The 24121-nt window shown below is 40.9% G+C and overlaps 1 protein-coding gene across 7 annotated transcripts in view; it reads right to left on the bottom strand.

Moving 5' to 3' along the window:
• The window catches only part of gramd1bb (GRAM domain containing 1Bb), a 162087-nt gene that overhangs the window by 74928 nt on the left and 63038 nt on the right, over positions 1-24121 (bottom strand). For 4 of the 7 annotated variants that reach the window (XM_049575602.1, XM_049575604.1, XM_049575603.1 and 1 more), the window contains exons 2-3: positions 15402-16618; positions 3635-3724 (exon numbers count right to left, since the gene is read on the bottom strand). In XM_049575602.1, coding sequence (XP_049431559.1) covers positions 3635-3724; positions 15402-15811 — 500 coding nt within the window. In that variant the 5' untranslated portion in view covers positions 15812-16618. The remainder of the gene's footprint in view (positions 1-3634; positions 3725-15401; positions 16619-24121) is intronic. The other 3 variants (XM_049575606.1, XM_049575612.1, XM_049575607.1) reach the window with 1 other exon arrangement.

Below are 24121 nucleotides of genomic sequence, written 5' to 3'. Positions count from 1 at the left end.
CCTGCTAAATAAGGGAGTTAAAGCAAAGTGTCACTGTAGTTATATAATCATACTCTACTGTATACGCTTCACTATGAACTGACCCAGCGATGTCATGTCTCGTGGTGTGTAATCCTGATTCACAACTCACAATCATGTGCTGCGTCATCTAAACTGATGAGTCATATTACACTGTCTTAGCGAAGTCACACTGTGATATTACATAATCCTATCTGCAGTTATAGTGGAGGAGTAGGACTTGGCTGAAGCCTCAAATGCAAATACATGAAACGACAGCAAACGAGCAAACGTGTCCTCATGTCATCACCCGAATTTCATCAGTCTCTCTCCCCGAACCACTACGGATGCCTTGGTAATCTGGCAGAGGCAGCTAAAATCACAGCTAGTGGTGCACATTAGCTGGCAGCCTGCTGTCACTTCACCATAAAAATGCAGCTGCACACAGCACACCGAGCAAACTGCAGCACACAAGAAAAAACAGACAGATGCAGCAAGAGCAACACAAGACTTGACGGACATGGGGATGGCGAGACGGGTAAGAGTTGCGGAGAGGCAACGGTGCAGCCTCCAGCTGTTTTTTTTTTACCTGCAGAGGAGACATGACATTCCGTGCCCTCTAAAGCCGGCTACAGAACGCTGCTCTCCCTGCAGCTGCTGCAGACGCCCCTCACTAGCTATCACCAGCACAGCAAAGAGAAGAGTGGTGAGAAATCCCATAGGTTTGACAGGTACTGTTCCTAATTCGAGCAAGTGGAGACACTGAGCGAGAGGAGCGCGCAGGAGGGAGAGCCGGAGAGAGAAACAGGGAGAAGAGTGCGGGACAGAGAGAATGAGTGGAGGTGTAGTGAACGGCAGACAGAGCCGAAGGCAGCTAAGTGGGTGGTTATTATGAGGCTAGACGAAGAAGAGGATTCCTACTCATTTTCTGTTTTTATCAGAACATTCCTACTTCTTTTTTAGTAATAAATAAGGTATTCATTCAGTATTAACATCTGTGTGATGACAGAATCAGTAGCAGCATCTGTGCACGCAGTAACTTCTATAACCACAGGAAAAATCACTAGATTGCATTCAATTTTTGAGCCAGAGTAAATGGATAAACCTTGATTTGCCTGCCTTTTGTTTTTTTGAAACGCGGCTGTGTCTACTTGATATGACTTGACACGCCTCTGCTCGTTGTATAGACCAATAAATTATCAAGCTCACTACCTTTGCCAAGAGCTAAGAGGTGTTAAAAATGATTTGGTACGCAATTTTGTCCTCAGTCCAACAATCTCTTTAAGTGCATGTGGTGATCTAAATCCAACACTTGAGTCATTTGACGTATGTAGATTTCAGTATGAGATCGCTGCTTGTTCTCGCGATATTTCGGCCGCGCTTTGGAAAGCAGAGCTAGATGGTAAACAAACATGGCAGCACACCGGTAAGGTAAGACAACACGTTTACATGTCGTTTTCTATATGTTCTCTGACATTTATCCTAACAATATGAGGTGGTCTTTGTGGAAAAAAAGCTTGTTTACTGGACTAACTTTGCACTTGAAGGTTGCCCGTTCACTTACGTTTTAACAGGTCTGACGCTACTATGCGCCCTGGCTGTATCTAGGCTAACGGCTAACATGCTAACTATTATTTTTATGTCACTAGTCACTTGAAACAAATTTAGGACGATAGGAGACAGGTTGAAATAAACCGAAATTTCCCTTTAACACCATTACTCCAAAAACAAACTAATCATAGACAGCAATAAGGGCTGTGTCTTTAGAGTACTGTCAGGTACCTAGAGACTGACTCCATTCTACGGCTGGGTATTAACAATGATTTCCTGCATCGAATAGATTCAAATAGCGATGTTTCATTTACAGTTTTTACAAGAAATTATTTTTCAAAAACAATAAAAGGAAAACAGTGAATATTTTATAACTAAACATTGTTTCTAGAGCAGCAACAGTAATATTAAAACGACAGAGTCACAATATAAACTTAATATCTCACTTTCAACAAATCTAAGAATTATCCTGGCTACATGAATGACATTAAATCTTATTCCTGACATCACAATACTGAGTGAAGTTTAGAAAGAATAAAGAACACAGACATCAGTCAGTATCAGTCCTCCAGCATCTTTACTCTGTGTTTGCATGTTAGTGTGTGTGTAAAAGTGGCGCAGCGGCCAGGACGCACAGACAGCAGGAGGAGAGGCTGCTGCAGCATGATAACAAATTACACAAAATCATTAAAAAAGTAAGCTAACGGTTAGACATAAAAGAACAGGTAATGTTGGAGCTTCTCAAGACTATGGTCGTTAATAACTTTGCACCCTGGCCGGTTTACTGCTGGCGAGATTAAAGGGGTTAAAGCTTCACACATCCCTGGGAAAAGCAAATATGAAAAGATCGATCTCTGATTTTATGAATCGTTATCAGGCCATAAAAATGCAGATTAACTGAACCAGATGAATCGATTATGTGAACTTAGCCTTACTCCTTTCTTCCGATTTTTCACCTGCACAGAACTCTGAAAGTGACGTTGCAGGACAAGCAAGAAGAGAGACCCCTGCATGCTAATATGCTCTTCATACTGGGTTTCATAACTGTATTTCAGGCCGCTATGAAAAGTTCAGTAATGCAGACTGTTCTACTTTCCTGACACATCCTCGTCCTAATCTCCTGGTAGGCAAGAAATTGCTCACTGAGTTTGCTCCTGGCTGCATGGCTTTACTTCAGGGATAAAGTATGAAACTGCATATCACATCCCAGGCCACACACACACACACACACACACACACACACACACATGCAGACACACCACCACCACATACACTCAAAACAGACAGACACACACACCTACACATCAGGTTGAATAACTGACTTAATGTCCAGGCCTGTCACTGGTGCTCCTGTGACAGCTGCAGCATATTCTGAGGTGATAAAGAGCTAATGATACAGTCTGTCTCTCTACTCAAACTCAGCTGTGGGCAAGTAGAGACACCAATTACTGTAGGTGTAGTTACACATGGGCACGATTACATGACTATAAAATAGGCAGATAACTGAGAAAGCACTGCTTGTATTGACAAAAGGCCCCTTTTTCCTCCATATGCCTTTAAAGTCAAGTGCACACACACCCGCTACGCTCTTCTGGAGTGCTCATTACAGTCACTGACATCACCTCATTAGTGCAGAATCAAGTTAGATATTTTGCGACCACAATGAAATGGACAGACACTAGCTATGGAGCAAAACCTTTGTGCAACAGTATGAGGAGGAAGTGCCCCCTAGTGGAGAATGCATGCAAGAAATACACTGATGTGACCAGAAATGAGGGAATACATTGACATTTTGAGTTGATTATTCACCCCAGCAGCGTGAATCTACACGTGATCTGGCAGACAAGAGAGACACAAAAAGGTGTGCTGTGTTTGCCCTTAAATTCACTGAAATGCAGCTGCAAACATATCAGTGATTTGACAGTTTACTGAGTGATGATGGTGAAATGTTTTCTTGATTTAAATCTTCTGATTTTGATTCATTTTTGAAGATTTTTATTAACATTGGAAAAATCTCTTCTAAGAATGAGTCCCATACAGGGGCAACACACACAAACACACACATCGACATACACATATCACTCACCTCTCCTCTCGTATTAATGGAGTCAGGAAACGAGTGCTGTCGTCTTCATGGCTACTCTGCTGGCTGCTCTGCTGACTGCTCTGCTGGCTGCTGCATGGCACATGAAACAGAAGTGAGGCTGTTACTCATTACAGCATGCTTCTATTAAACTGAAATTTAAATGTAATGGTGTATACATATTTCATCTTGTGTCACTTAATTTATTAGTGACTATGTAAACTGTTATGGCACATTTTCCCCTGCAAACAACCTGCAAACAAGAGGCTCAAGGCAAAAACACAACAGGAAAACAAAGCATGGCATACACAGTCCCTATTGTATAAACTTTGTTTGTTTTTTGACAGAACATCTATTTTTAGTTGGTTTTCACCACATTATTGAGGCTCCTACAGGGCCAAAATATTGGTTTCTGTCATGGCTACTGGGCCATCAGCTGTCCAAGATTCTGCAAATAAGTGTCAGACATATGTGGCAGCTGTCAGACATACAGTACATAACAACTCAGCCAGACTGGATGAAAGTCCTGTCATGCACATGCACATATCCAGTGATAACACTAGAGGGGGCTATATGACACAAGCTATGAGAAAGATAAGGCTTCAGATATAAGTAAGAGGGTTACAGATGTGTTAATGGATATATTTACAATGAAAATCATTAACACATAAAGAGCTAGAGGTCTGTGACTGTCACTTCCTTAAAAAAAGGTGCAGAAGTTAAAATTAGGATATTTTCCCCCTTCATTCACAAGTCAAAGTTCAAGTTGCACACATGCATGATATCACATAGGACTGTCTGTCACTTCGGCTTTAAGATGCATGAGATATTTTAAGAATCTGCTGACATTCCTTTCACTCTTTGACATTTATGAATAAAGCCGCTCTGCTGGGAAAGAGCTTCATTAATTCACACGTCTAATCCAATTCCAACAGTAGCAATGCTCTGGAGTGTTTGAAAGGGCAGATTCTGAGAGTTGTGATACTTTTGGTATACTGTAGGGCAGTGGTTCTCAAATGGTGTGCTGCGACACACTGGTGTGCTGTGATGCAAATCCAGGTGTGCCATGGGATTCTGTGATAACCACACATTTTTATTGCAATATTCAACTGGGCTTATACAAAAAGTTGTGTATGAATTTTTAATCGACTGTTAGGCAAACTCTACCTAATGTAATTTAATTTAAAAAACTTTCACGGGAACCTATGTGTCGGCATTCGCATGTGAGAATTATAGGTGTGTGACACATCACATTATCTTACATCATTTCCTGTGTAAATTGATGTGTTATTGGTGCTTTGATGTAATTAAAAAAAAATTAATTCTTGAGTCATTTTGCTAATAAATACTTCATGGGTAATAGTTGGTTGTCAGTTGTTATTTGACAGTGGTAAATAAATACAAACATTTATGTCATGATGAGAGTGATGACACTTTATAGAGGCTATGCTGCAGTGGTGGCTGCTGGTCTTTCAAACAGGGGAAGCTCACTTTAAGTTTGATGTCTCTACTCGGGACGGCACTCTGTCAGAAGACTCCACTCCAAAGTATCCGCATGGGACCGAGCTCGAAATGCGACAATGTCGGTGTGTATTTCCAAAGCGCTGTCAATCACAAAGGGGTTCAGACTTTTAGACAATTCCTCCAATCATCATGCATACACCGGGATCCATTAGGCCCCAGGGAAGCTGAGCCTCCCTGGTAGTGACGATTTTGTCACATTTACCCAATGACCGTCTCGCTTTGCTGCATGAAAAAAACCTGCTCAGCGCTGTCTCATAGGAATGCTTGGAGGCTCCGTGTCCACCGTGCTGACACAAGAATGTATGACAGGGAGGTCGCGTTTGAAAACTGGTGATTAACAGCTGACGTTTGAACATTATAGTCATGATGTTAAACGCATCCTAGCACATGTTTAATGCAATGTAAATTCTTATTTTAATATAAATTCAATAGTGCATACTTGACCATTTCTTCTGTGAAATTTTAGGGGAAGTTCAGCCTCCCTTGTTGTCAGAGCAATCGCCCCTGCTATGCTGCATGGATATAAATACAGGTGTGCTGCGAGATTTTGACTTTCTCTTCGGTGTGCCTTGGGCCTGCTGTAGATGCACTCTGAAAACAGTTTTTAAATCTCTTTAGTAGTCACTACCCAATCATTTAACTTTGCATCTACAAATGTGATATTTCCTCAAAAGAAGTGACAAAATTTACCCTAAATGTATTGATCATTACTCTTTAAACTTGATAAGACCTTTCATTTTTCATCATAGCATCACATTGGCAGAGTTCTTTCAAGGTTTGGCAGTATGCCTTTAAGTAAAAATCAACTTTTAAGTCTTTTATATTATAAAAGAGTAGTGTAGAGAGAAATATAGCTGTATTGAAGGTTGATAATATTCATGAATACAGACTTTAAATATATAAATACATTGTTACTGGTGTATTTGAGCAGCTGTGACGATACATATGAAACTGATACTGTATGCTGACAGTACAGAACTAAGATCAGTAGATTCATTCAGAAACTGCCAACTTTTTGCCACCACTATCAGCCTACGTTGTGGAGTATCACTTGAGCTCCTCAGTGTCTGCAAGCTGTTCTCTCAGAGGGACGACATATGCGCTGTAAAAGCACATGTGTTTGTCCAGGTATATGCAGGTGTTTCTGCATGTATCCTCCTCCTTTAGCGCATGTTCTTTTGAAAACACGAGGGCAGAAAGTTGACATGGCATGGGCCCCTGCTGAAATATTTATTACTCATACACAATTGATGGAATGTGTGCTTTCAACATGACAGCAAGGAGGCGTAACAAAACACTGTCAATTTTAAGGCAGAGTTACAAAGAAAACGATCTACAGTAGGTTATACTGTAAAACTGCACAAAATGCATGTAATAATGCATTCATTTGTTTTTTCACTGACACAGAGGCTTATTTTATATTGCGTATGAACAGCTTTTTAATGTGATGGATGGTATCTTGCCACTCACTATGGATGAGTATGGAGCAGATGACAGTAATTCAAACAATTTCTTGTCTTCCTACTGTATGTCGCTTTGTGCGAAGTTGTGTGTCTGAAATATTTAAATGCTCGGACGAGGTGGAAGCAGTGAAGCCGGTTGAAAGACACTGCACCACCTCCTTAAAATAGCCCTGCTGTTATCAGCCAGCAGAGCAGCAGATTCCACAGTATGTGTCTGCAAACTTCCTCTGTTCCTACTGTAGGCTCACAAGAATCCTACACAGACAGACACACATACATAAAGGCACAGTATGCTTACATGCTCACACACTTACGGTCCACAGATCCTATGCATCACAGAACGTAAGACAGAAACAAGGATAAGATGACGAAATGAAGACAGAGTGGCAAATCAACTGTGATGACTATGAGCTCTTGGCAAAGAAGGATTTACTGGCTAGACACAAAGCATCACTCTGCATCACTCTGCATCACTCTGGGATTGCAGCAGAAATACTGAGATATTCTCATAATTTTACACCCCAAAACAAAAACTTAATTGATTCAAAGCAGTTGGAGAGGAAAATCACATCATAGTTAATATCGATTAAGGAGAGCTAAAGCTGAACTTTAATTAAATTATCAGTTATATCATAAAAGGGACCTATTATGCTTTTTCTAGATTTTTTCTCCATATATTACATATCTTATCTGAACACTCAGCTGTTTCCAGCATTTGTTTTTCAACTTTCCAGACAAGTTGACGTCAGTTTGTGAAGATTTCTTTCTACCATCATCTGCTTCAGACGTGTTACTGCATGTGTGTACATTTCATACACTGTTCAGGGGCGTAAATATAGACAGTGCAGGTAGTGTGATTGCACTGGGGCCCCTGGGGTGGAGGGGCCTGTAGAGAGAGCAGGCCCTTGCAAGTGATTCAGATTATCACCTTAGGAATACACCTGTGTTTAAAGATAAATGATTTAAAAAAAAAAAAAAATTAAAAACCATTTGCTATACATGTCCCCCAAAAGGCAAACCCATCTGCATCAGTTTTCTTTTTTCTTTTGATTTCTTGAAATAGTTAGTAGCTATCTTAAATAAAATCATGTTTTTTTTTATATAAGCTAAAAAAAATATGTAAATATACTATAAAAACTCTTTAATTAAATCATTAATTTCTTACTTTCTCTGATATTTTTTGTCAAATATGCAGTGATGATTGCTGGGTAATATGTATGCTGATATTGTCCAATGTCAAGTCTCTGTGTCAAGACGATACAAGCACAGCAGCGTGTACTGGAGCCCATCAAAACAGTGTGCACAGGGGCCAGTTATAACTTCCTCACGCCACTGACACTGCTATACGTAGCTGCATGCTAACGTCAGGGAAATCTGTAATCTTTGTTGCCAATGTTGTCAATTTCTTCCAGAATCCCAAACATTTTCCAGCTGGAACATGTCCACATTTGGTTTAGAAGTCTTATTGGTGATTTTTCACAGCAGAAAGTGCAGCTGAGACAGAAGACCCCAAAACACTCACCAATCAGAGCAGACTGCTCTTTTTTCGGGGTAGGGGGGCTTAAAGACACAATCACTAAACTGGAGCCTTCACAGACAGACCGTGATTACAGGTGCATTCATGCAGACAGTATAAGAACAGTATAAGACAATTCCATGTAAAAGTTTGGAATCTACTTCCACAATAGTTACATATTTTTGAATGCTCTTTCATGTGCTAAGTTTATAAAAAGTTCTCTTTACAAATCAATGTTATTTTGTATGACAGGTTTTTTTTTTATACATGGAGAACAAAATGCTGTAAAATGGTTCAACCACACTGACAACAGAAAAGACAAAGGTGCCTCTGAGCAAGAATAAAATAAATCACCAGTCACTGGTAAATGAGCAGCATCAAAATATGTGCAGACTTAAACAGGAACAGGTTCAAGTGCACAGTAACTTGTAATAACAGACAACGTGTTGCTTAAGCAAAGCTAATCTTCAAACTTCAAACAGTTAATACAGGGTTAGCACTACATGAACTGAGCCAGGATGTACCGACAAACCACAGTTTCAACCTGCACAACCTCACCACTGACTGGACCACAGAGGGCCTATTTACACTCCAAACCTTTGAACAGCTGTGTATTTGAATACTTACAGCAGGAGCGTGTAAGGTGAACACTTCCATGAGCAGAATGCTACGTTAACACTGTTCACACTTCACCAGACTCCATAAACACACCACAAGGATCTGATTGACTACACATGCTCTGCCATGTTGTATATTAACTCAGAGATTATAGCAGGTTTCAAGTCAGAACCCCTGAGTTGGCACTTATGAGTACACTGACACTGCACTGAAGCAAAGTGCTGGGCAGCCATGAGTGTCATCCTTGTAGGAGGAAAAGATCAATGGCAGAGTAAAAACACGTTTGCAGGTTATGCAAATAAATCATCCAGTATTTATTAAATATACTTCAGCAAAGTCACGTAGCTGGTGAACATGTTGGACCATTTCACTGGTACACAAAGATAAATCTGAAATGATGCCTCACCTCAGAAGCCAAGCCAGTAATCTTTAAGCCAGAATCTTTTTAACTTTAGTAGTATCTGACCATTTCTGTAACTTTCTGAAACTGACAATCAGACTTTCACATCGACTTCACGCCATGACTGATGAGTAGTGCAAAGATGAGAAAGTAAGCAGGGTTTGAACACTCGAGTGCAACACTATAAATTCTTTCAAGGAGAGCCTGTCTGAAAATGTATGGAATTATTTCCATATTTAAACAACTACCTTGTTTCACACCTCTCTATGACGGCTGGCTTTTCACAGAGCAGCTACAAATACTTTTGACTTCCCATGCGGTCGGACGACACGCTGTCTGAACTAGTTCTTCTGAGCATAAGTGGAACGGATCATCCACAGATCTTCCCAGTGGCTTCCTGTGTGTCTCAGAGATGATTTTAAAAACAATACTTTTGCTTTGTAACGCACTGAATGGCTTTGGGACAAAATGCATTTTTAATCTGCTGTCATGCTGTGAATGATTCATACCTCGCCTGGGACAGGTTTGCTTACTGTCTCCAGAGTCAAAACTCATAATCTGCAATATCTGCTATCTTGAGGTCTCCCCCACCCCTTAGTTCTTAACTTCTCTGATGCTACTGCCAGTCAGAAATATCCACGATTAATCAAAGCTTTGGAGAAGGGGGTAATGATGTCTGACTTTTTGAAACATGAGTTTCCTGTCAATTCACCTAAAGAAATGTGACAACTGGCCACTTTGTTAGCATGCAGGTGACAGTAACCTTGGCTATGATCGCTACCAAAAAGAATACTTTGCAAGACATCTAAGCTGTTACTGTACCTACAATGTTCAAGTGATTTCTTAAGCCAAGCCTGTTGAAAATTTATCATATATGCCAAGTTCCTTTGGTATATCTGGCACAATTTCTTCAGCATCTTGCTAGCGGATCACGTGTGGTCAAACTGTCGCAGTCTCAGTTGAGTCGGAGTCACAAAGGTATCACTAAATTTAAATGTCCTTGTCTGTGGAATCATCCTCCTGTTTCGGTCCGGGAGGCAGACACCATCTCCACATTTAAGACTAGACTTAAGACTTTCCTTTTTGATAAAGCTTATAGTTAGGGCTGGCTCAGGCTTGCCTTGTACCAGCCCCTAGTTAGGCTGACATAGGCCTGGTCTGCTGGGGGACCTCCTATAATACACTGGGCACCTTCTCTCCTTCTCTCTCTCTCTCCTTTGCTAACACTTATGCATCTGGCTAACTTGGCTGTACTGCATGTCACTAACTCAGCTTCTTCTCCGGAGCCTTTGTGCTCCACTGTCTCGCAGGTTAACTTAAATCGCAGCGGTGCCTGGATGGTGCGATGTTTGCGGTTGTGCTGCTGCCGTGGTCCTGCCTAATGCGTCCTACTGTTGCTGTTACTATTAGTTATACTTCTACTGTTATCATACACATATGATTATTGTCACATACATATACTATCATAAATTAACATATTCCTACAACATATTGTATCACAATAGCTGTAATTATTATTTTAATATCATAACTTTATTTCTGAATTTATGGACTATTTAGGATTTTTGGGTTAATGCACATTCAAACAAAACTTTTCTGATTTGGGTGTCAATCAGCATGCTAGAAATCAAAGTTTCCAAGCATTCCGGACAGCCCCATCTGTTTCATGCCATTTTTACCTTATTTTGCATTTAGTATTATGGGTGAGCACTTTGAATTGCTGTTGAAGTGCTTCACAAATAAACCTTCCAGCTGTGCACTGCTGCAGATGCAGTTTATGTCAGAACAAGAGCTAAATCTCATGTACTATATCATCAGTGAGCATCCTCCTGCTTACATGCTCCATACACTGTGCAGCTGTAAAACCAGAGCCGATGCGCATTCATTAAACACCTCGACTAAATAAGGCAACCAAAAGCTGCTATTTTTATATTTTACAGTGGAGCTATTTTGTAACAGTCTTCCATTAAATATTAGGTTGTCATAAAACTGCCCACAAGGCAGCACTAATGAATTAATGTGGGCCACAGTGCCGACTCAACAGAAACTATCTATCTATGAGAACATGGCGTTTTACAGTGTGTCTTCGCAACTTAACACGACAAAAACTATATCAATAATTAATTGAAGATAAACATTAAGATCTGGATTATTCATGTCACTCCCACACTGCTTTAAGCCTGCAGATTTTTGTATATATTCCACGCAGCTATTAACAAGCAGCAGACTGAGGAGGAGCCATGTCGTCTTAACGCCACGCGTGGTACTAAGCTGAGGAAGGCTTGTTACAACAGTCCACATCACACCCCGAGGGGGAGCTGGGCTGTACTCATGATGTGCTGGGTAATGACAGTATTTCACACTTGGTGATGCTGTTGGGGGCTCTGCACTCATGCCTCTGGAGAGATGATGTCTTCCCACTTAAATGAAGATAACACATTGATGGAGTGAGTAATGAAGTTGTGCCTGTCTGCCATCTGTTACCAATGAGAACTCTGAGCATAAAGCACAGACAGCAAACATGAGGAGATTACATTTTTAAACTCAGAGAACGGCACTTGTAGATTGTAAAAATATGACATCATGTCAGAAGAAAGATAAAAGTGGGACCATCAGTTACAATGACTAATCTGAGTACAACGAAGCAAGCAGAAGTTTGGTGTACCCGACTCAGAATCATGTCAGAGTCTGGCAGTTTGAACAGGATTCAGGGGGGCGTTCAGTGTGACAGTGACATTCACATAATATAGTAAACTAGCTACTGCCGCTAACAACTGATTGGAAATGTGCAACAACTTTTTTTTTTTGTTGTGTTTTTGCCCACACTAGATACGAAACAAAAGCCAGAGACTGTATTGTGTGAACTTGCTGGAAGCTGTGAATTCACCACATCTTCACAGAACACAGAAGATTAAAAATCGCTATCTAGGAGTCTGACTGGGCAAAGCCTCTTTGCCACCAGGCAGCTGCCTCCTTGTCTGCAGATCCATGTACTGAAGAACAGCATGAAAGTTAGGATCACTCGCTCTGCAGCTAAAAAACTGAAACTTCCCCAGAGGTGACAACTACTCAGTCTGAAGATATCTCAGTCAACTGAGGGGTCTTAGACCGATGATTCGAGTCTCCAACTTTCAAGGCGCAGCCCTTGTTGGTGAATTATGAATTCCGCAAATGGAAGAGAAATTATGGTGCAACACAATGACGGCTCTCAGCTCAGTGCATTAACGTGTGGTACCAAGGATGGCTCCAAAGTCTGATTGTAAAAATAACAATCATGACGTAACTCATCCCCATACGCAAACGCGCCCATAATCAAAAAGAAATTTACTCTCAAAAAAAGTTTTATCAACTGTTTTTGTACTTTTTATGGAGTCCTCCACATAAGTTAATTCATCAAACCACAAATAAACATAATCGAATGAAGCTCAGAGTCACAATTTTCTCTCTATCCCACTCTCACCACTTCCACCAATCAGCTGACTATGGGTATTCCCTCTCCCCGTTAGCCAGTCAAACTTCTCCTTCAGCCATTCATACTGCTGCTGCCAAACTTTAAATCTGTTCTCCTCTCTGTTCTCCTACATAAGTCTGACTTTTTTTTGAAACGTGAGTTTCCTGTCAATTCACCTAGAACAATGTGACAATTGGCCACTTTGTTAGCATGCAGGTCGCAGTAACCTTGGCCACAATCGCTACAAAATCTCCTTCATGTTGCTGCTGCCAAACTTCAAATCTGTTCTCCTCTCTGCCTCTGTCAGCTGTCAGTTTAGGCGGAATCGTCACGCCCTCCTCCACCCCATTCACCTCCAGTCACCTTATCCAGAGCCCAGGACGAGTCTAGCCTCCATGGGGGGAACCCTAATCTACCAAGTCTTTACCACCCTCCTGGAATAGATGACATCACGATGGGGTCTAATCGCCAAAGACTTTTCACATTTCTCATACTTATGTGCACATGTAAATAAATATTCTTTTCTCAAGTCTCAAGTCTCTCCTGATTGAAATTAACTGGGGCTTGACTAAGTCTTTTGTTTATGTAGTATATCCAGACACAAGTACTTCTGATCCGTCTTACATGGTCTTTCCCTGATTTTAATTACACTGAAGTAAAAACATTGCATAATTATTCCTATTACCTTTTGTCTTAATTTTTAATCAATTGCTACCTTTCAATTTGCACATCTGGAGGACGGTCACTTCATATAAACTGGTAAACACTTCAACTTTGCAGGGGTCGATTTACTGTCTGGACCCTATGACCTTTCCTCTAGCGCCGCCATCACATACTGCATCTCAGGTGTCGCTTTATCTCACAGTCATGCACCCATAAGGAAGAAACCTATTGATTTTGCCACCCCTCGACCTTTCCTCCACTCTAGTACTGCTGTCAGGGCAACCTTTAAAGTTTCAGATGACCTACAGTATCACCTGAGCCCTTTGTTTTAACCACACAATATCTAGTGTTTATATTAATGATCCCGAGAGGAAGCAACCTGTTAACTCTGATGAACCCTGCTGGGCAGAGGTCTCCACTCTAATGAGTCCATTATTGGATTGTAACAATCATTGCTTTTGTAATCTCAGCCTCAGTTGCTCCCTCTAACCTTCCCAATGCTCACATGGGTTGATCTCACACTCCCTGATCCATATTTGAACAAATGAGTAGAGCCCAACAATCAAAACACAAGCATGATGCCTGCTTTAATTTAAAAACTAGAGCTGCAATTTTCTTGGCTGATTCCACTTTTAATTTCTTTTTATTGATTTTTCAGTGAAAAACTAAAACAAAACACAGATACATAAATATACACACAGAACAGGTACATCAGACAGGGTCATCTACAGCAAAACACAATGACAGTTTTTGTTAAAAAACACGGGGCGGGGGGGCGGGCAGAAATCAGGCTGAGGGATCGGATCTAGGGGCTTTTAAGGCACCCACAGTTCTCCATTAAAGTCCACAGTGACACAAAATACCTTCCTCTGTTCAGTCCACAAGGTCACCGGTAAAAAACATAGTAAATAGAAATGAAATAAATATGTATTTATACGGAGAGAGCAAAGTTTCAGTATCCCAGTGCAGCAAAATAAAGTAAAAAATACAGATTTCCACACAGAGTATTCATTCAGTGGTAAGATTACCTCTTATTTTCTGTCTTTCTAACAACTATAATTGATGACATACACAAACAGATGCGAAACCTTTCTTTGAAGCCACTGAAAACTTAGCTAGAGAAAGTAAAAATGCATATATGATATCAAAGATGAGTGTCTCGTTAAGCATCCACAAAAAACTGAGTGGGAAATAAAATTCAAAAAACAGCTCCTTTGGCTGCTCAAACCATTTCTCAGGATTGTGGGGGCGTGATCAGATCACACTTGTTAGACAGCTCCCTTTCATCTCAAGTAACTATTCAATTTTCCTTTCAATCACTAGTGTTTAAACATTCTGCTGCCATGAAATTAATTACAAAATCTATCAAATGGACCTTACTTGGTAAAAAAGCTAACTAGACTAACTCACACACTAGGTTACAACCCGAAACCTTGTCTTTTATAAAACTATACCTCCTGCAATATTGCGCAAATTGGCCAATTCGGGTCACGAGCTGATCAATCAGTGCTGAAAGCTGGTCTTTAAATCTCAGGACAAGAGCTACATTTGATTTTCTTAAAAACCTGGTGTCATGTGTCATTTGGGGTTTTCTGCGACAAGGTTGTATTCGAGTGCTTCAGTGAAGTTAACCTGGTCACCCTACGCTGACTACAAAACGGCAGAGTCATCACAGACTGGAAAAAGATACAGGGGAATGCATGCTACTAAAATGACACTGCTGAACTGTTACAACAGGAGATAAGGTATAGGATAATGTTAATCCAGCCATACAAGTACAAAATATGGATGACATTCTGCTACATTTAATTTACCTTTTTAAAAGCTCTGTTTTGCTTCAGATTTAATGCAAGGATCAGCACAGTAACTGCTTCTTGTATTAAGCCTTTTGTGGTCATTAAGGTGTGTGTTGCTGATCAAGCATCAAACTCTAAAAGCTGAAAGGAAACCTCAAGCTACACAGAAGTCTAAATGTTCAATCTTCTGCAACACCTGGCACAACAACACTCTTTTAGTAAGTGATACACACATTAGTGCAGGTAGCAGGTAGCTTTGAAGCAGCATGGAGGTATTAGGGAAGATGTGGGGAGAAAAGGGGGAATGATGGAAGGGGAGTATGGAGGGCCCATACCAACCTGCTCTCACTGCACTGCTCCTTCTTCTGTCGGACCTTCAGCCACTTCCTCAACAGGAAACGCTTGCGTCGCGGAGAGGCGCTGGGCGTGGAGCACCTGGACCAGGAAGAGGGGGCATCTTCATCGCTGGATGGTGTGATCTCAATGGAAGGCAACTGGAGGTACTCCTTGGAGCTGGAGCGGGATCGGGCCGTGAGGTGACCGATGGTTAGCCGCCCCCTTTCGAGCTCCCTCTCGCTTGGCACGTTCCTCATGCGCCGCATCTTGAAGCGCTTGCGCCGGAGAGTTGGGGTTGAGGAGCTGGATCGCACGGAGCCATCTGACACTGCGTTGTGTCCTCCGTCTGAGTATGCTGGAGAATCGCTCGGGATGCTCACCTGGAGCGAAGGGGGTCTAAGAGTGTCACTCATGGTACTGACCAGCTTTCTCAAGTGCAAATCCTCCAAAGTAACTTTTTTTAAGATCCTTGGTTAGAAGAATTGCAAATGCTGCAGTTCCGCAGCTTGAAGGGCTGTTAACTACAGACAAAGTTGAGGTTTAGTGCTGAACAGATGAGGCACAATTTAGATCCTTGACAATCTTTGGTGGACCTCATACAGCCCCCTCAGTTCTTTATGTTAATGCCCTGTCTGCTTGCCAGCCAACTGATTGAAAGACTGGCTCAGAAGTCCTAATAGCAGATATCTCTGGCCTAACCAAGTCCTTCTGCTGCTCCTCAGCTGTTGGTTGATATGTATCAGCTCAGTGGTTGGCTGACAGACTGTGAAGAGCAGTCTTGTGGCAGTAAACTCAGTCTCTCAGGCTGGGGAGGAGAAGGCTGGATTAGATAACAAAGGGGGCTTCTGTTCTGAGAGCAGCAGATGAAACATGTATAAGGTCTGTCAGGGAGTGTAACACGACTCCTTTGCTGGTCCTCCCCAGAGACTGATGGGCCAAGTTACACACACACTCGCTTACCCATTGGCTATGCTACTGTCCAAGCTGCCAAAGCTGTTACCTCGGCTGCTGTTGCTAATGCTAAAGAGTAAGGCACCAACTGTTAGCCCTTGAATATTGATGCTGATGTTGTGTAAAGGCTGGGAGGTTGTTTGTTGTCACTCTGTGCTCATTTTAAAGTTACTGCAGAAGAAGAAGACACTGTTGGTCCGGGCTGTGCATGCTGGAGGCTGAGGTCCGTCTTGAGCTACAGCGTGGCGCTGTCTCCGCACAGTTAATGCCTACAGGTTAGAGGAAGGGAGGTGATAGGACTGCAAGGTACAAGGCAAGGCTGAAGGTGATGAAGACCAAGTCAAGCAGCCACAAACACACACACACACACACACACACACACACACATACACACACACAGCCACACAGGCAGATAATATGTAATCTGTAACGAGTACAGGAACAAACACACACAGGCAGATACAATGATAATCAATCACAGGAAACAGGCAGCACTTTTGATGGGATGCACAAACACACTCGCACATGGCCAAATTCTGATCTACTCAACGTACAGTGCCTATCCACCACCATGCACCAGCCCAAGTTTATCAATCCCTAACACCTTTCTTTCCTAAAAACAACATCAAGACCTGTAAACGTTCTGTCAGTTTCGACAATCAACATCAGAGATAAGAAACAACCTCTACCTCTGCCACTGTACATGATATGTAAATGGTGACCAGCTGCTTTAGGGGTCAAAGGGTATCCTCAAAATGATATGAGCACACCACAGTGGAGACATCTGCTTACACATCTGAAAACAAAAGGACCAGGAGTCAACGTGCTGACTGTGCCTGTTTAATGAGAAACCCTTGAGCTTTGCTGAATGCAGGCCAAGATGAAACCTGTCGGTTTTGACGGTGCAACAGTCAGGCAAACCGAAGGGAAATAAAATAAACTGGGGCAAACCATCACAAAGGAAACCATCAAGGTTGAGTGGGAGCCTTTTGAGAAATCCGGATCAAAAAACAACAGACACAAAGTCAATAGTAAACACCACCATCTGCGTTCTTCTCCTAGCCTACACCATTAGCATCACTAGTATAACTGCTCTGCACATATGGTTTCTCAGCTGGGCATCTATGAGGTGACAAACAAATAGCAGGGGAAGCTGTTATGTGCCGACTGTGATAGAAGAGACAGCATGAACTGTTTGCACAGAAATATCAAAATGTTACTCAACCTAATAATACCACGTATTACTACTACTAATAATTTAAATCCATTTCCAGATCAACTTACTCAATTAAAGGCCGTGAATAAAATATCTGCAATGTTTATGTAAGATAAGATTTCAGATGTGGCCTGAAGGTTTAGTCAAGATGTGTCAGTGTCAATAAGCCTTTACAGAAGAGGCAAACATCTCTTCTAAACTGGTAAAGATGTAGAAGATCAGGAATGTGGCTGGTGTAACTGATTTGGATTCTGAACAATCATTGTCTCTACTGTAAATCTAAGCTTTGTTGCTGCTCTGACTCAGAGAGGAGCACAACCATGCAATAATCTAGCCTCGAGGGTGTGAAAGCATGAAAAAGCCTTTTCTTAAATAGGACAAGTGAGAAGAGGCCTGATCTTAGCAGAAGTGGGATTTGAAGACTGCACAACAGAAGATACTGTAAGGCAAAGACAAAAAAATTACTCCAAGGTTCCTGGCAAAGAGTTTAAAAAGGAACAGCCAAGCCAGTGGCTGGGCATTATATCACCATTTTAATGATACACAATGGAAACCGCTTAAAGCAATCACATATGTCTGGGTCAAATTGATGACTATAATCGGATGATTCTCATAACCAGTATATGTTTGTCATGCATATTACCATGTAATTAACATCTGTACATTCGTGACATAAATACAAAATAAACAAAGGGACTAAACTATTTCAAAACAGCAGTTTCAAACACTGCAAACATTTTGCTACGAGACTGGGCATTAATAACGGTGGCTTCAACCACAGGTGCTTTTCCTGTACGCATTTGCCTGTGCTACAAATCTATCAACCTCTGTGGCAACAGTGCTGTGCACAAAAAAAAATATTAACGAACAGCTCTGCTCTGCTGTTAATTTTATATAATATTTTATTTATATTGATTTACAGTATTTTTAGAAAATACAGAGATATGATTTAAGTCATCATAAAACTCGAATCTTGCATCTTGAAACATGGACTGCAAAAACAGCTTTTCTGAGTTATATTAAGACAAAAATAAGTCACAATGCCTGTGTTCAGAAGAAATTAATTGTGAGTGTCAAAATATGTCACACAACATTTAACCTAGCATTGTCGGCAACAGACAGATATAACTACAGTATCATCAGCATAGTGATATAGTGGTATGTTAACAATACTGTGTCCTTCAGTGAGAACGTAAATGCAGAACAGGACTTCACAGCTACACCTTAAGCCAACAGCATGTTAATAAAAAGTAAGAATGCAGCATGTTCATTCGTCAATCAGTCAAAGCATGTAACACCGACCCTCTGGATCAGCCTGTTCATCAGTGTAGATGGATCAGTTGTGTCAAAGGCTTCACTGAGGTCAACAAGCACCAGCAGTGAAGACTGATCTTAATCTGCTACCATCAAAAGTGGTGATTAGGGTTAGGTATCGTTTGGGTGTTTTCCGATACCGGTGCCAAACCGATACTTTAAAAACGGTACCGTTGCTTAAACGGTGCCTGAACTGATACCTCAAAATATGACTTTTTTATGGACAAATTAACATTACAATAATAGTAACTCCATTGTGATTGATAACGTTGTTGAACGTAAACAAAAGTGACGCCCAATGGTGCTTAGCATGCCTTTAAATAATAATATACACTCAACAAATGATCAAATGAATGAATGATTCAGTTACGTGTAACGTCCAATAGAGGGAGACATAGCATTAAAAAAAAATAGCACCAAAAGGAGGCACCGTAATGTGCGTTTTGTTTTGGTCCGGTAGGTATCGGTTAGGAACTGGTTCCATATGGACCGTTTCATTGCTATTCTGTTGCTAGGGCAACAACTTTGGTCCCTGTTTACTTCCTGTCAGCTTGTGCATTAACATACATTTAAACAGGAAACACAAAGTGACCCATTTAGAATGTTTATGTTGTCCAGTTTGAAACGGTCTATAAGCACCGACTTTCGGTACCCAACCCTAGTGGTGATATGGAGCATTGCAGAATTAATAAAAATGAGTATGGGGCTATTATTGCAACAGAACTTTTACAAATGTCTGTAGAGAGTTGTGTAACTGTATCTGTGTGTGCATAATCAGATTTGTAAATGTGTAAAAGAATCTCCAAATCTGTATTCAGATTTGCAAGTGTATTGAGGTTTTAAAATGTAGGCAAATTCATGAATGCCTACACAGATAGGCTACTAATAGCTGAAAATTATGTCGGTATTTTGCTCTAAGTGCTGGAAGCACAGACAAACCATCACCTACAACTCATGCAGAACCCTCAACCCACATGCGACTTCTGCTACACTTCTGCTGTAGCAAATGTGTGTCTGTCCTACTCTGCCCTCACTGTGCCTCAGTGGCTTTACAGCCTGAGACCGGCTACTTCTAGACCTTGTAAGGAGGTAACTTTATTAATAACTTTAATATAAAGGTCATTTGGAGATGGATCTACATTTACCTCAGTAACAACCACATACTTGTTAGATAAATTGCTTGAAATAGAATTAGCTATGAGGAGCAGATTGTTCCTTTTCTACTGCTCATTTTGAGGCACTAGAGTTAAAACTGTAAATTCAAACACTGCTATCAGTGTAATAGAGATAGCCAGTCAAATATTAAGGGTTCCCCTTGGATTTTGCCAGCACAGATTCATTTGCAAATATTTGACTTAAAGCAATTTGACTGTTTAAAGGTCAGTGCTGAAACACAGGAGCACTGTGCACTTCAGTGTAGAAATCCCCCACTGTGAAATAAAACCTTCCACATGAAGATTTGTAGTTTTTATGACTATGTGAATAAGAAAAATTAGAATATTTAAGGTCTAACACTTTAAGAAGTTAAACTAAAAGTACTACCAGACAGGTTACTGCATATAATGTCTACATATTCTGATACTGCTCTATGATTACAAATGGCATGAATATTGTGGGGGGTTTTTTAAATAAAGGAGAAGGGTTATAAATTCAGAGAGACATTTGTTAGACTGAGCTAAAATCATCCAGGTATTTGACTAATTAAAACCAATTATGTAATTTTTTAAAATAAAAATGAGGTCCTTGTATACTACAAATGATTAAGATGGAATAGATAATGTTGAACTTATTTACTCTGCTTGCAGTATTAATTCATCGTTCAGCATTCATTATGATAGGTGTCAACATTTATGCATCACGACACTGTTTATGTTCCATTAAACATGTGCAATGTCATCCTACGCAAACGCACAAACGCACACCTACGCACTCTGACCTGGAGGCTGAGTGCGGAGGTGGGGAAACATCATGCATTAATTATAGAAAGACAACGTTTCCTGTTACAGTTTCACACACTCTGGTAGCCTCAGGTCATACTGTGGTGTCGCTGGGCTCAACTCAGGTGAGCAGGTGATGTCATGGCTGAGGATATAGGCACTGCTGAGGATGCACTGTAGTAAAAGAGTGTTCTTTTAAGCTGTTGCAATGATATTTTTTATATCATTTATGTATTCAAAAAGAGAAGCCCTGTGTAACACTGCTCTCTAGCTGGGGAGTGTGTTGATACACCTGTGCAGTTCTTTAATAGAAAGAAAAAATAAGAGTGCACAGCAGGACAGGCCCTAATGGTCTAGCCATCTTGTGTCTCAGTGCCTTGTGCACTTTGCCATGCATATGTTAGAGGAGTCAACAGACGGACCTACCACGGAGACGCTTTGCTGTTACAGCTGAGACACAGAACACAGTTTTCCATCACCATGATGGCTACACAGTGCACAACAACCATGTGATCTGCTTGCCTTTTACGAGTCATTACTGACCATCAAAGTGCAGCTCCATTGTTTGCTGCGTCTCTATTCTTAGCGCTGTGTCCCCGACAGCACAATGTCAAAGACCATGAGCAGATTACAGAGGCATACTGATGCTGATTAAACTAACACTGATGAAAATACATGCAGCATAAAGCGCTCTGATTAGTCAAATGAATTCTGTACAAGGGCACAAAACACAGAGCATCCGAGGACTGGGGAATCTCTCTGTCATGGTGGATAAAGTATGAACTGTAACAATGTGGAGGCTGCTCTAACAATGCTTACCAATCCTGTATGTAACTGTATAGATATATACTACCTGTATACCGTATGATAATAAAGGTCTGGATGTTGTACCTTCGTATTTAGGGCTGTACTGAATGTCATTTTACTGCATGTCCTTCAAAACTTATTTTATGAGGTCATCATCATAAAAAAAAATATTAAGAAATCCTTAAATAAATCCTCAAATTTGAATAAAGTTATTAATTGGATTAAATGGGTTAGTCTTTTTTTATACAATGAACCCTTTTAAATGAATAAATGTAATTAATGGAGAAGCTGGATTGCTGCTACACAGGTACATGCTTCCCTTTTGTGTGCAGCAAGCAGGAGAGGGAATAGTTTTTTGACCGCAGTGAAAATGCTGTTTATGAAAGGCTCAACGCCAACAAATATGGAATGAGGGATTTTACAATGCTCTGGAGTTATTAGAAATTAGGCATGTCACGATACGAGAAATTTAGTAATCGATACCATCACCAGTAAAATTCAAGTTAAATTTATTTAAAATCTGATTATCCCGATGATCAGCTTCAAACGCAAAGTACTAGTCTGTGTGGGTTCATGATTTTGATATATTAATATGTAGCCTAAAGTGTATTCATTTATTTCTCATCCACTGTTGTTGTTGTTGTTGTTCAGCAGTTGTAAATGTAAGATGTGACAGTTTTACTTTGTGGTAGGCTGTTAGTCTGACCCCTACAACCCCCCAACGAGCGCAGTGGTTAACCCAGATGATTTAAACATTTTTTAACTTTTGGTGACCAGAAAAAAAAATAAAAAATGCTCCAAACTCACAGCGCATAGTGGCTCGTAATGCTGCTGGCATTGGTAGCACAGTGCAAATATGCTGTGCTCCAGTTGCAAAGACTCTAAAAATATATTTTTTTTAAAGAGTCAAGGTGAGCTGTTACTGCAGCCGCACTTAATGCCATCCTCCATGTGTTGCTGTTCTTCCATAATGGAAGGTGCTACTCTTCTTCCTTTGGCATTTTGCGACAGAGTACAAAACTTTAAGGTGTATATGCTGCCCTGTCAGGTCTAACAGAACTGCACATCCGGTACCTACAGTAGCCTACTGGAGAAAACGGCTATCATCATGTTATAAGAATTTTGCACCAAGTTGGTACTAAGTATCGGTTCTCGCGACATCCACACTGGAAATGTCAGGATCACACAAGTTGGAAACAACACATGGCCACCACTGGAATCTAATTCTACAAATAGTATAATACTAATAACATTAGTGTAGCCTAATCTTTATCTGCAACTGTGCAGACATGCACATATGGATGTAATGGAGGGAGGTGGAGTTGCAGGAGGAAGGGGATGGGACTTTGGAGGGAGGCGGGAGTTGTGGATGTTCAAATTCTTTATGCAAGAAAGGTAAGAGTAGCTTTACCTTTCACATTAATTATGTTAAGTACACATTAATATGTGTTTTACAGTATTTATGTGCACAGATTAACAACACATGCAAAAAAGAATTTAGGAACTGAGTTAAATCTGATGTGTGTGATGTGAGACCTGAACATCTAACGAAAGTTCTATATTCAAAAGGGATAAGAAAAGAAGAGGGAGACAAATAAGATCAAAATAATAATATCACATTAAATATTTATACCCTGCCCTGGTGTGATGTCTGTCTCACAGGCACCATGCTATTGATGTGCCACGATGTGGAGTCCATACTAAACAACCCGCTCCTATATTAAACCATATCACTGAGCAATCACTCCGTCATGTAGGAGCGCATCATGTGACCCAGCAGGTTTGCAGCAGGTTATTACGTGGAGCGAGTGGAGTGATGGAAGACTATTACATACACTGTGAATGTGATTATAAACCCTGCTCATATAACAGGTTTCACTCCTTCTTACCTTTTTCCTATCCTGTGCTACTCTACTGTATTAATCTCACCAACGCTCCGGTCACACTGGCATCTGATTGCACGCTGAACAAATGACGGAACGCATTGTACTGCAAATAAACTGCAATCAACACAGACTACTCTCTTTCTCAGTGGAGCCCAGCTCAAGGAGAATGCAAGGTTATCTGCAGCAATTTATTACTTACACATACAGAAGGTTACATAAACAGCTACGAAGCTACAAAAACACACTTTACAACTATCCCGCAAGGCTTCCTCACAAATTTCTTGGGTTTTCATTCGGCTTCACAGACAAACTTTAACACGCAGCTAAACTATGTTTCATGATGTGCCAAAAGTGCACCCCTCTTAATGAGGGCTGGCATGCAATCCTATGTCCCGCAGTTCTCATCACAAAAAGGGCTGCCTCCTCCTTCTCTTTGGTCCACGTCTATAGAGACGTGCTGTACTGATCAAAACCCGAGCTTTCATCTCTTATTTAGACACCCTGCCTTCTAAAAATAGCATTATTACACTATGGAAACAGGCACAGCTCTTTGGTGAAGTACAACGCAGTATGTAGTATTGTGCAGGGTTGTGAAGACTAGCTGAATCAGAG

The sequence above is a fragment of the Epinephelus fuscoguttatus genome, linkage group LG5 (assembly GCF_011397635.1).
Source record: "Epinephelus fuscoguttatus linkage group LG5, E.fuscoguttatus.final_Chr_v1".
NCBI lineage: Eukaryota > Metazoa > Chordata > Actinopteri > Perciformes > Serranidae > Epinephelus > Epinephelus fuscoguttatus.
This window is presented reverse-complemented; position numbering and strand designations above follow the sequence as displayed.